The sequence below is a fragment of the Delphinus delphis genome, chromosome 2, assembly GCF_949987515.2.
Source record: "Delphinus delphis chromosome 2, mDelDel1.2, whole genome shotgun sequence".
NCBI lineage: Eukaryota > Metazoa > Chordata > Mammalia > Artiodactyla > Delphinidae > Delphinus > Delphinus delphis.
In genome coordinates, this window is record NC_082684.1 from 125,842,083 (window position 1) to 125,854,868 (window position 12,786).

At 51.8% G+C, this 12,786-nt stretch overlaps 1 protein-coding gene across 1 annotated transcript; it reads left to right on the forward strand.

Moving 5' to 3' along the window:
* The first annotated feature begins 2,868 nt into the window (after positions 1 to 2,868).
* Positions 2,869 to 12,506, forward strand: SH2D7 (SH2 domain containing 7). Its single transcript, XM_060002750.1, is given in 7 exon segments — positions 2,869 to 3,044; positions 4,342 to 4,431; positions 7,469 to 7,638; positions 7,929 to 8,137; positions 9,484 to 10,117; positions 10,120 to 10,178; positions 12,345 to 12,506. Coding segments are annotated over 7 exon segments (1,500 nt in total).
* Positions 12,507 to 12,786: the final 280 nt, after the last annotated feature.

Below are 12,786 nucleotides of genomic sequence, written 5' to 3' on the forward strand. Positions count from 1 at the left end.
GGGCTCCCCCTTCCAGTACACAAAACCTTTGTCTTCTTATGCAAATGGCCAGGTTCTGCTCATAAAAGTGCCCCACATAAAAGGGAGGTGGAGAGAGAACACCTCATGGAAAATTGTAGAAACACATTTCTTTGTATTTGAATACCTCCAAGACCTCATGTTGGCAGCAAACCAACTCTGGGTCAGACCCCAGCTTCCTTGGCCTTTTTTGGGCCATGGACCTCTTTGGTAAAGCTCATGAACTTTTTCTCAGAATAATGTTTTTAAATGCATGAAATAAAGTACATAGAATTACTGTGCAAATCAATCATATTGAAATAAGGTTATCTAAATATCTGTGATGTAGTAATACGATGTGCTTCTTTATTAGCATGTTAAATATCAAGATCCAGCTTTGGGTCTAATTATTATAATTTTGGGGTAATGAGCAAAATCAATATCTCAGGATGTCTGCAGCAGCTGTAATGTGATATGAAAATATCTGTGATTTCCTTTGGTGACAAAGTCACAGGTGTTACGAACACTAATAAGATTTGTTCTCTGCACTCGCCATGGAAGGAAATGCTGAATTTCAGTTAGAGATTGGGGAAGATAAAGATGTAATCCACTCCTACGCCTCCCCCACCCCATATTAGGAAATTCCAGTCCTTTCTAGTTTGGCCCTGGGATTTCCATTATGACCCCAGTATATCCCTGGCTTACATCTGTGACAGGAAGACCATTTCGCAAGTATGTGAATCCTTCTCGGTGTCCCCTGGCTGGAGTTGATTCCTCTCTGTCAAGGCTGGAAATTTTTATAAAAGTGATGTTCCCGGTAGCCGACCCTCGGGAACACTTGCTATGTGCCCGTGGGCCTGTCCTGTAGTATTTCACTCCATCGACAGGTGAGGCAAGTGGATGCCCTGCAATCCTTTTTACAGAGGTGGAAAATGAGTCTCAAATACAGGGAATGAGCTGTCCAGGTTGAGGTTGCAGGTATGCCTCATGCCCTGACCTTTCCTCTAAATCATATGTATCACACACTTGCCATTGGTATTTTGATTTTGATTTGAGAATGACCATGATGAAATTATAATAATAATAGTAATAACAAAAATAGTTACCAATAGGGGAGGACCCACTGTATTTCAGAGTCATTACATCATCATCATCATCATCATCATAAGTAATAGCTAATGCTGATAGCTTACGTTCCAAACTCTGTTCTGAAGACTTAACGCATTTTACCTTCCAAACAACAGGTCATGTTCTTCCTCCCTGTTTCAAAGATGATGACACTGAAGACCAGAAAAATTAAGCCATTTGCTCAAGGTCCCATAGCTGGTGAGCTGGAACTGGAACCAAAGAAATATGTCTGTAGCGTCCTCATTTTTTACAAATGAGCTGTTTTGTTGAAGTAGAACATATACATAGAAAAATGCATAGATCATGAGCACAGAGCTCAGTGAATTTTCACAAAGTGAACACACTCATCTAACACACCACCCAGATCAGGAAATAGAACATGATCAGCACCTAGCAGCTCCTCACCCTTTCCTGGTCGTCATACACTCCCCAAGGTAAACACTGTCCTAACTGCTATTGGTATTGGTCAGATCTGCCTGTTTTGGAATTTATATATATGTTCCCTCATTCTTAACCATTATGCTGTCTCGTTTACTTGTCATAATGACCCTAGAGTCTAGAAAGTAGCTTTTTAAAAATTATTCCCGTTCTACAGATGAAGAAATTGAGCTATCTGCAACCACTTAGAAACCACCTTGAGGCCTGTGTCAGTGTGATGGAAGCAGAATTCTAACCCAGATCCTTGGAGTTGACTGTTTGCAACATCCCCTGCCTCACTGTCAACCGAGCCTGGATTTCTGCTGTGAAACTCGGGAACACGTTAGAGATTCAGGGATGTTTGCGTGAACAAATATCCTGGGCCCTCACTGGTGCAGTGCTTCCTCTCAAAAGCCTTATGGCAGCCCTTCTAGGGGACCCATCTACTCCAGAGGGCTCTTCCTCCAGCCACATGAGCTTCTGGGTTGCTTTTCAGGATCTCCAGCAGAGTCCCACCTCATAGTCTTTGTACTTGCTCTTCTCTCTGCTGGGAGCGGCATCTCTTCCCCCAGGTACCTGCCTGGCATTCTCTTTCACTGTTCCAGTGGCACCTCCTGAGCAAGGCTTCCCCCAACGCTGACTCCCTACCTGACCCCCTACCTAAATAACACAATCCGTGCTCTCTTTTTCCACTCCCTTTTCCTTGGAGTGCTTATTACCCTTGACCCCATATTCTATATATGTATTTGTTTATTATCTGTCTCCTTCCACTAGAACATATGTGCCATGAGGCAAAATGCCGTTTTGGTTGCTGCTTTTTTCCCAGGGCCCAGATGTATGTGGCACACAGTAGACAATAAATCTTGAGTGGAAAGAGGAATTACTCAGCACGGAACTTCACCAAGATACAAGTGGCCGCCATGAAGGAAGGATAAGTAGAATTTAAATTCACCACTTTGCTAACAGTGGCAGTGCCTGGACTTTAGCCAGAGTCTGGTCTTTAGCTGAGACAAAGACCGGAGGTTGGGCGAAGGGGCCAAACCCAGTGGGGCAGCTCATCTGTTAGCCAGGAAGTCAGGGATCCCTCTCCTGCCCCTCTCTGACTGCTAATGTGACCCTCCCCCAATGTCCCCAGACAGCCAAGGTGCCCGGCCTCAGAGCATCAGAGAGGAGAACCAGCCGCATATTGTCAGAGGTGACAATAGGGCTCCTGTGTGCCGCGGGTGGTTGGAGAGGGCATGGACTCAGGCAAATGAGCCGGGGTGCCCACAGATATAGAGGCGTACAGGTGGTCGGGGCTCTGCTTCCACATCAGTGCTCGCTAGAATGGAGGGCCACCTGAGGCAGTTCAGCCTGGTCAGGGGGCCCGAGGGGGCCGGGGACAGCCAGGCCCTGGCTAAGCTGCAGGAGCTGGCCCTGATGTGGTTCACGGAGACGCAGGCCCCCCTCATTTTGCAGAATGGAGCCCTGCCCCCCTGGTTTCACGGATTCATCACCCGCAAGTAAGGCTGCCCCTGTCCATGTGCCCAGCGTGGCCCCTAGCCCCCCAGGGCCGAGGGGCTAGCCCCTTTCCCTGGGCTAGGCGGGGACCCCAGGAAGCAGTGTGTGGGGGAACAGACTGAGGAATGCCGAGTTCTCTGACAGCCGCTTCTGTGGGCAAGGTGGGCGAAGGCACTGGCCCCGGCTCTGAGTGTAGGGCTGGGATGGCTGGGGCTGTCAGGCAGCCAGAGAAACAGAGAGGGGCAGGCTGGAGAAGGATGCATTCAGAACAGCTCCGGATAACCTGATGAATTACTAGGGGGACTGTTTCATTCATCATCCAAACCAGAGCACTGTTAGTAAGAGGACTTAACTAGGAGAACTGTTCTAAGTGGGGACTCTCCCAGGCGAACCTGGATATACAGTTACTCTAGGAATACGGGCCAAGATGTGGAGGCTGGCTTTCTGATTGGGCTGGATCTCCAAGCTGCCAAAGCACTAGCTGAAGGAATGACAAATGCAGCCACTCATTAGGTCCTTCTGGCCCAGCACCTGGCATTGAAGCAGGCACAGCTTCACGGGCGTTGACGTGTACTGTAACACAGGGCCCTCTGCTCTGTTGAAATTCTTACTTTTTGAGTAAGGTGCTCCAGGTTTTCATTTAGTACTGACCCCTGCAAAATTTGTAGCTGGTCCCGCATAGAGCAGGCACTCAGCAAGTATTTGGTGAATAAGTGGGTGAGGAAATATCTGGTCTATGTACTGCCAAATCAGAAGAAAGCTGGAATTTCCACCACGCCTCCAATATCCTTGGCATCATTTAGAACTATCCGTAGCTGCCTGAGGCTGAAGGGGACATGCAAGGGAAGGGGATGAGAACCTATGAGTTGTCATTGTGGTCAGGCTCCAGACATACCAACGCCTTCTCCCTGCAGAAACTACTGTGTAGTACACATCCTGCACAACTGTACACAGCAGTCCTGAGGCAAGGATCCCACAAACCTAAAAATCTCCAGCTCTATGGATTCCTTCTTGCTGCAGGGACATTCAGGTGGGGAGGGTCAGTGGCTACTGTGCCTGATGGCGAGGCAGTAGTGGGGGGGGGGGGGTGTATGTGACCTCGGGCTTCCAACCCAGCCAGCCCCAGACTGAGTCTTCCACAGAACCAGACGAAAGTCTGAGGGAGTTCTCTATAAAGGGTTGGAGATCGGTACACTGGGTCTGGGGCATGGCTGGCAGGGACTCTGAGGCTGGTCTAAGTCAGGCTGCTCCTGCTGTTGTGAGGACCCAGCCCCAGCTAATGGCATGTCCTCTGCCCAGGCAGACAGAGCAGCTGCTCAGGGACAAAGCTCTTGGCTCCTTCCTCATCCACCTCAGCGACCGGGCCACCGGCTACATCTTGTCCTACAGGTAAGAAAGGAAGCCCTCTGCAAAGGGCAGGCGGGCTCTGGCTCCACAAGCCAGACTTGCAGATAAGCTTGGAATCTCCACCAGCCCACACTGCTGGGCTTTCCCTGGGCCCTGACTCCCTCACTCCCTCAGTCATCCGTCCGTGTCCATCAGACATTTTCTAAACGGCAGCAGCCACATACTAGGATGAAGCACCCACCTTCAAGGGGGTGAGCTGGTGGGGGGCAGGGGAGAACCTCCTCCTCATGGGAGGCTGGGGAAGGCTTCCCAGAGGTGGATTTTGAGCACAGGATAGAAGGAAGAACAGCAACTTGCTGGGCAGAAAAGGAGGTGTGATTGGGGTTTAGGAAGGCCTTTCCAGTAGATTGAACTGCATATGCAAAAGAACAGAGACAGGGCAGACTAAGGTGTTGGGAACCACAAGTTGCCAGGTGCAGAAGGACACATGGTTCCAGTGGAACAATGCCTGGAGAGGAAGGCCGGGGGCAGCTCAGGACGGCCTTGGATGTCTGGCTATGTCTGTAGACAATGAAGGGTCATCTGGTCAGACTTAAGTTTTGCAAGGATACTTCAGGCAGCCTATGGAAGGAGGACTCAAGACAGTTGCTGGAGGTGTGGGGGCAGTGGGGACCACTGAGGGGTGAGGTCTGGGCTAGATGAGGAAGCTTGGGCTAGGGTAAGGCAGTGGGCATGGAGAAGAGGAGACAAGATGGCCAGGATGAAGTCAGAGGTGGCGACGTCAGAGCCTGTAGGTTGGGTGGGGGGAGGCAGAAAAAGGAAGAAGTTCCCTCCCCCACCCCTAGTTAGGGAGGGAGGGAGGCTGGGGCTCCAGGGCAAATCTCAAGGGCCTCAGATTCAGATTCAAAATTATCATCTGTTCAGATTGCCCCAGTTCTAATTCTGATCTTGAGCATGTCACTTTGCCTCTCCGCACCTACATTTCCTCATCTGTAAAATGGGTATATTGCATAGGATTGTTGAATGGGTTTGATGAGTTTATACCTTTAAAAGTGCTTGGTACAGTGTCCGGAACATAGTAAATAAATAAATGTTAGTCATTATTAAAATAGTTATTGTTATTCTATGTGCCAGGTATGGTCCTCAGCACTTTGAAATATACAAACTCAGCAGTTTTCAAATGTCTTTTCAGCATCAGGGCTTTTTTTTTCAAACATGATCTTAGGTGGAGTGCCAGCTTATTAAAGAGATCAAAGTGGGGCTGCACAAAGATATACAAATAGCCCAGTGGAATCCAGAAACAGTCCCCACATTTGGTTACCTGATTTGCAACAGAGGCGCCACTGCAATTCAGCGGGGGGGAGGGCGGGGGTCGCGGCGGGGGGAGGAGTATGGGGAGGCTGGTTTTTGCAATAAGTGGTACAGGAGCAATTGGATATCCAAATGGAAAAAAATGACCCCCACCTCACACCATACATAAAACTTAATTCTAGATGGTTCACAGACCCAAGTGAGAAAAGCAAAAGAAAACATAGGAAAAGAAAACATAGGAAATATTCTTCATGACTTTGAGACAGGCAAAGATTTCTTAAATGAGACACAAGAGTACTGACCATGAAAGAGAAGGTTAACAAATTGGATTTCTTTAAAATTAAGAACTTTTGTGAATCAGAAGATACCATTCAGTGAATAAAAGGACAAGCCGCAGTGCTGGAGAGGTTTTGTATCGTAATACATACACCCGATAAAAGACTCATGTCCAGACTATATGAAGAACTCCTGCAAATCAGCAAGACAAAGATGACACAGGCAAAATAAAGGCACTTCCTAAAAGAGGGTCCAAAAGGACAGTGAGCTGGTGTTCAGCAGCTTTAGCAATCCGGGAAATAGAAACTAAAACCACAATGAATGGCTACAGTGGAAAGACAGAGGCCACCTAATAGTTGGTGAAGAGGCAGAGCAGCTGTAACTCTCATACTTGGCAATGATTTTAGAAAACAATTCGGCATAATCTACTAAAGCTAAACATACATGTATCCCTCACCCAGTTCTCCTTCCTGGGATATTCTCAATAGCAATGAATACCTATATTCAGCAAAAGCCATGTACGAGAATGTCCAGAGCAGCTTTATTTATAATTGCCCAGATGTGGCAATCATCTAAATGTCCATCAGCAGAATGGATAAATTGTGGATTTAATTAAATGGAATACTACCTATCAATGGGGGGGGGGAAAAGGAAGCTAATTCTACATGGACGTGAATCAATCTCAAAGATATAATGTTGCGTGAAAGAAGCCAGACACAAAGAAGAAATACTGTATGATTCCATTTAGGTGAAATTCCATAACAAGCAAAACTGATCTATGGTGATGGGGGTCAGAGTGGTGGCTACGTCTGACTGGAAGGGGCCACGAGGGAGTCTTCTGGGGAGCCGGAAAATGTTTTGTTCCGCTCTAAGCGGTGGTTACCTGGGAATGTTCATATGTGGAAGTTCATCGAGCTGCACACTTAGGACATGTGCACTTCACTGTGTTTACGTTACTCTTCCATAAAAAAGGAAAATGAAGAGGGTGGGACTTTACAGGCTGGAGTGGAGATGGGAGCTGGAACTCCATCTTTTCGGCCTGGGTGGGATTTGGGTGAGATGAGGAAGGCTGAGTTGTGCAAGTGTGGGCTCGGACCTCATCTTTTAAGCCTTAGATATTTTGCTCATCATGGATATTTTGGTATTAATTTTGATTTTCTAAAATATTGCTTTATTAGTTATCTTGATTACTGCGTTTTATGGCATCCCTTTAAATTTGCATCCATGCTCCAAGCTGAGTGTCTCACTCCCCCTTAACCCCGGCCCTGGCCCTTTCCTCCCTGACTGACGTGCGGGGGTGGGGGTAGGGTGCGTGTTGAAAACCCGCTCCCCATCACCTGCAAGGCTGTGTTTGCTGGATGTCAACTTCCACCTTATAGAGGAGCACGTCAAGGCCCAAGTGGGCAGCATGGCCCTGGGTCAGCTCCGGCCCTGGGCCAAGGCAGGGCTGCCAGCTGTCAGCAGCCCCAGGCCACAAGTGCTTGTGTTGCAGGGGCAGTGACCGCTGCCGGCATTTTGTCATCAACCAGCTCCAAAACCGGTGCTACCTCATCTCAGGGGACACCCAGAGCCACGGCACCCTGGCTGAGCTCGTGCGCCATTACCAGGAGGTGCAGTTTGAGCCCTTCGGGGAGACCCTGGCTGCTGCCTGCCCCCGGGTAGGTACCTCTCTTCCCCGGGGGGCGTGGGGTGGGGCAGGGTGCCCGGGCCAGGGGTGTCCACCACTCGACCACATGTCTTTCCTTGCCTTCCCTATTTCCTGCCACCCAGGGGCACTCAGTGCAGGGTCATGATCCCTATTTGAGAAGGGGAGATGGAGGAAGCATTCTACCTGAGGTCAGGGACCTGGTGGGAATGTTTCAATCTCTGGCCAGCAGTCTCTGGCAGGAGGCTAGAGGCTGGCCAGGGGTGTATGACCACACACCTGCTGTGTCCCCACCGCCTCCAGCTAGAGAACAGTGATCTATATGACGCCATCACCCTGGGCCTCCATCAGACCAATCTGGGCCTGGAAAACCCGCCTGCTGCAGTGTCCCCCACGGTGGTCCCAGACAAGGCTGCCAGCTCCTGCCCCTCTCCAAAGCCCCAGGTCTCCTTCCTCTACAAAAAGAAGAGCCTGGATGCAAGTCCCTGGAACCTCCCCAAGGAAGAAAGCATGGAGGTGAGGAGGATTCTGGGCTACCCAGAGTCAGGGTTGCTAGACCAGGAATGTGGGTGCCACGTCCACCATCAGGCCCAGAGAGGCCACACTGGCCATCCCCTCAGGCTGTGGAGGGTGAGTGCCAGGCCCAGAAAGGAGCGGCCCAGCTTGGAATTACCCAGTGGTTCACCCATGCTGTGGCCTGCCTCTGGCCGGTGGATTTGGTTCAAACCTTGGCTTGGCCTTTCTAGCTGAGTGACTTTGGACAAGTCACATAACCTCTCTGAGCCTCAGTTTACCAATCTTGAGGTTCCTGTGAGGCTTGAATGAGGGAATGGATATGAAATGTCAGAAAAATCCCTTTGTAAACTGTAGAGTGGGATGCCTGTGAGTCAATACTTTATTTTCCTCCACAGCAACTCACAGGAAGGACTCACAGAGATTTTTCTTAATATATATCAGATCACAGCGAGGGCTTCTCCTCATGTTTAAAATAAAATCTGAAATCTTCACCAGGGTCCACAAGAGCCTCACCAAGTGCCCTGCTACCTGTCCCCCTTCTTCACTTTTCTCTAACCTCATTGGCCTTTGGATCTCCCTGGAACACATCAACCTCGTTCCCACCTCAGGGCCCTTGCTCTTGCTGTACCCACTGCCTGGAATGCTCTTCCCACCAGACATCTGCATGGCTTCTACTCTCACTGCATTCCATTCTCTGCTTAAATGTCATTTCCTCAGAGAGGACCACCTAAACTATAGAAAATATCCCCTCTCCTACCAGCCTTTCTCCCTATCCCATTACTCTGCTTTGTTCTTCTTCATAGTACTGATCGTGAGCTGACAGTATATTATCTTGTGATATATTATTGTATCATATATTACATCAACCACATTAAACTATACAACAGAGCAGTATGTTGCCCATCTCCAGGTTTGAATGTAAACTCCCAAGAGGTGGTCTTGCTCATCACTGAGCCCTTGGCACCTAGGACGGTGTCTACACAGTGTTTACTAAATATTTGTTGAATAAATACACAATTGATGGACTTGGGGGCGGACCATTCTGAAGGGGAAGGGAGCAGTGAGTGGGTGGGCTCAGGGGGCTCTGAGGGACCACCACTCTTGGGGGGAGAGGAGCAGGGTAGGATGATCTTGGGTGGGAGGTAGATTTCGTGACCCCTGGCCTTGAATGCCAACATAAGGACCATACTCAGAGTCCTAGAGCATGAAGCTGGCAGGGACCCCGAATGTCAACCAACCCCTGCACGTAACCGTCAGGTAAACTGAGCCCAAGACAAGGGGCCTCAGCTTCTCTGAGAAACCTGCAGTTTACCAGAAGGCAACTTAGTGACAGGCTAACCTCTAAGAGGTTCTGTCGTTCTCTCCCCGTCAAGGTGCCTCCCCTCCCGGAGAGGAGTGCTTCCCTTCTGGACGAGTCTTTTGGAGGCCCCCACAACATCATCTATGCAGACCTGAGAAGGATGAACCAGGCACGGCTAGGCCGGGGCACAGATGTGTCTGGCAGGCAGGGGCCAGTCCCAGCCAGCAGCCAGGCCTTCTCCCCAGGCAAGGAGGCCCTGAGGAGACTCTCAGATGGAAGCCGGAACAAGCCTGATGGCCCGGGACCTGCCCTCTCTGGGGTGAGCCCAGACCACGGCCCTAGAGTGTCTCCCACTTCTTGGGGCCTTCTCCTGCCCCCCAGTTCTGAGGCTCTAGGATCCTCAGCTGCTACCTGGAGTCAGGGGTCTCCAAAACTGAGCCGTTCTGCAGACATCTATGAGCTCATCTGGGCAGAAGGCCTCCTAGAGGAGGCCAGGGATGTGCCAGACCAAGAAGGCAGCAGTACCTACGAGCAGATCACAGTCTGCTGGGGTGGCCCAGCCAGGCCCCCCTAGCCTGGAGCAAGTCCCACATATAGCAAGCTTTCAGGGTCCACAGACTGTGGCTATGAGAGGATATTGGGGGCCCCGGAGCTCCCAGAGCCCAGGAACACCTATGAACAATCCCGGCAGCCAGGAGCAAGGAGACTGGACGGACACATAAGGGGGGCTCCATGGGTGGGGTGATACGAGGGACCTGTGGCCCTCAGGCATGGGCAGGTCAGGTCACTGCCACTGCCCAGAACTTTCCAGCCCTAACTTCTGCTTAGAGATGGTGGGAGAGGCAGATGTTAGGTTTGGATGTAAGATGGAGGCTTCCAGGCCCTTCTGATGTCGTTCTCTGTGGCAGACTAGGACTCCTGTCCCTCCCTCTTGGCCACTGCAAGCGTCTCAGAGCCTCAGAGAGGTGGACAAGGGCCCTGGCTCCAGGTCTGACTTGCCTTGGCCCTTTTCATGGCTCAGCCACTCCCTAGCCACGTGGCTTTGGGCAAGATAGTTTCCCCCACAACTAAGATTGCCAGATTTAGCAAGATAAAATACAAGACGCCCAGTTAATTTGAATTTCAGATAAACAATGAGTAATTTTTTTAAGCATAACTATGTCCCCAATAGTGCAATTATTCCTCATTTATCTGAAGTTCAAATTTAAGCGGGCATCCTGTATTCTTATTTAGCATCTACCCAGGATCTCCATTTCCTCATCTGTAAAATGGGCTGGTCCTATGGATGTGTCCAGGGGTGGCTGCCCAGGAGGTGAAGCTAGACATCCTTATGTGCTCAGGACACAGAGATGGCTGTCAGTGAGCAGCTGTTATTCCTGGGGATTTCTGATAAGAAAGGAGAAAAGGGGAAGCAGGGATCAGGAGGGCAGAGGGAGGTGGTCAGGATTCCCAGAGAGGCAGAGGAACCCTCCTGGACCCTCAGCCCCAGCGTATTTGCCTACGCCTGGAGCCGATGAGCTGGGAGAGCCCACTCCCCGAGGGCACAGCCTCAGGCCTCGGGCACGTGCAGACCTCCTCTTCCGCTTGAACAGCAAAACCCCAAGCTCCCAGCTGAAAGGCCTTCACCAGAAGCTCTGCCAGCTCCTCCCGCAGGGAAGGGCTGTGCCCACGCACCCCAGGACAGGAGCTCGCCTGGTGCAAGGCTGCCTCTGAGGTCCTGACGCCCGGGACCACAGATCCTGCCTGCAGACAGCCCTTCTAAGAACCACAGAAGCCACAACCCATGTCTGCTCTTCCTCTAGCTGCAAAGTCCTTCCGGTCCCTGGTGGCGCCATGTACATCCCCACCCCCATTCTACCTAGGGCACGGCTGGGGCAGACAGCGCTGGGGTTGGGGACCCCAGGGGACCCAGTGAGGGAAGGGGGGACTTGGCCTTTCTTCTCCACTTTCCCCTAGCCTCCTTAGCCAGAGAGGGCGAATCCTTCATCCAAACCAGAGGACTGGAGTGGAATTTCTGGCACTGAGAGGGGTGGTGGAACAACTATCAATATTCCAACCTGGCCTTTCTCCAGCCTTGAGCCCCAGCCCCCAGTTGCTGCCAAGGGATGCTCTGAGCCTGGCTCTCCCCTCCCTGTCCAGGGACCCAGGCTCTAGCATCTTCTCCCTCCTTGCAGCCTGACAAGCTCCGGAGGCTCTTCTTCAGAGACAAGAAGCACAAATCCTGAGGAGGCTTGGCTTTCTGAAGCTCACCAGCGGGTTTCCCAGTATCTGGGCTATGCCAGGGCTTACTGGGAAGCTCTCAGCTTGCTTGAAGGTACCCCTTGCACCCTCAGATCGAACCAGCCTGCTCTGGAACAAGGCTCCGAGACAGCCTAGGGGACAGGATGGGAGGGGACCTTCCAGCTGCCTGCAGCTCAGGGCTGTGCCCTGCTTCCCCAGTGCCTCCCACCCATCCAGAGGAAATCAAGGCCCGAGAGGAGTGGGGACTGGCCAAAGGTCACCCGCATTTCCAAGATGAGCAGGCTGGGCCTGGACGGATTGACCGTGCTGACCTCCCACCACTGAACACTTACTGAGCGTGGGGCAGGCCCTGTGGCAGCGCTGGCATTTTCCTAATTGACCTAGTGATGTCATTCAGTTGCTCTTGAGACCAACCAGTCCCCCTCCTTGTGGCCCCATCAGCAGAAAGGAGGGAAGGCCCAGGGCCACATCCCTGCTCCTGCCCCAGGGGGGGTGGGGCAAGAAACCAGGGAAGTAGCAGCAAAGCCCCGTCCTCGGAGGTGATGGTTCTGACCCTGGGGCACCTGGGCTCCCAGGGACCATCCCCTCAGCCCCTCTCTGCCCCCGCCTTCATCCCAGCCTCATAATGCAAGCTGGGCAGACCCGGTCTGACCTTTTTTGCTGCAGATCGGGGAGACGGAGACCCGGAGAGGAGCAGCCACCTGCCAGGCGGTCAGCCTGGGCATTGCTGGTCCGTTTCTGGAGCCAGCCAGTGGGTACTTGCTGGCGTCCCTATCTGACCAGGTCACCCTCATCTGCCCTCTGCCTCCAGCCAGCCTTGGCCTTTAGGGATGGCTCTCAGACCCCTCCCATGAGACCCAGACCCCACCTGGTGGCCCTTAGGCCTTGCCCAGGCATCAGCTCTACACATGGGGCCCTCAGGCCTCTCACTACAGCCATTCCCTCAGGCCAGCCTGGCTCCTCTGTCCCCTTCCCTTGGGATCCCACTCCCCCTCATACCCATGTGTCCCCACCTCCATAAGGGTGAGCAATTGGGCTGCTGCCCCCTGCCCCCAGGCAACTAACCCTCCCCAGAGAGAACACCGCAGCCCACCTCGGGCCCCCTCCC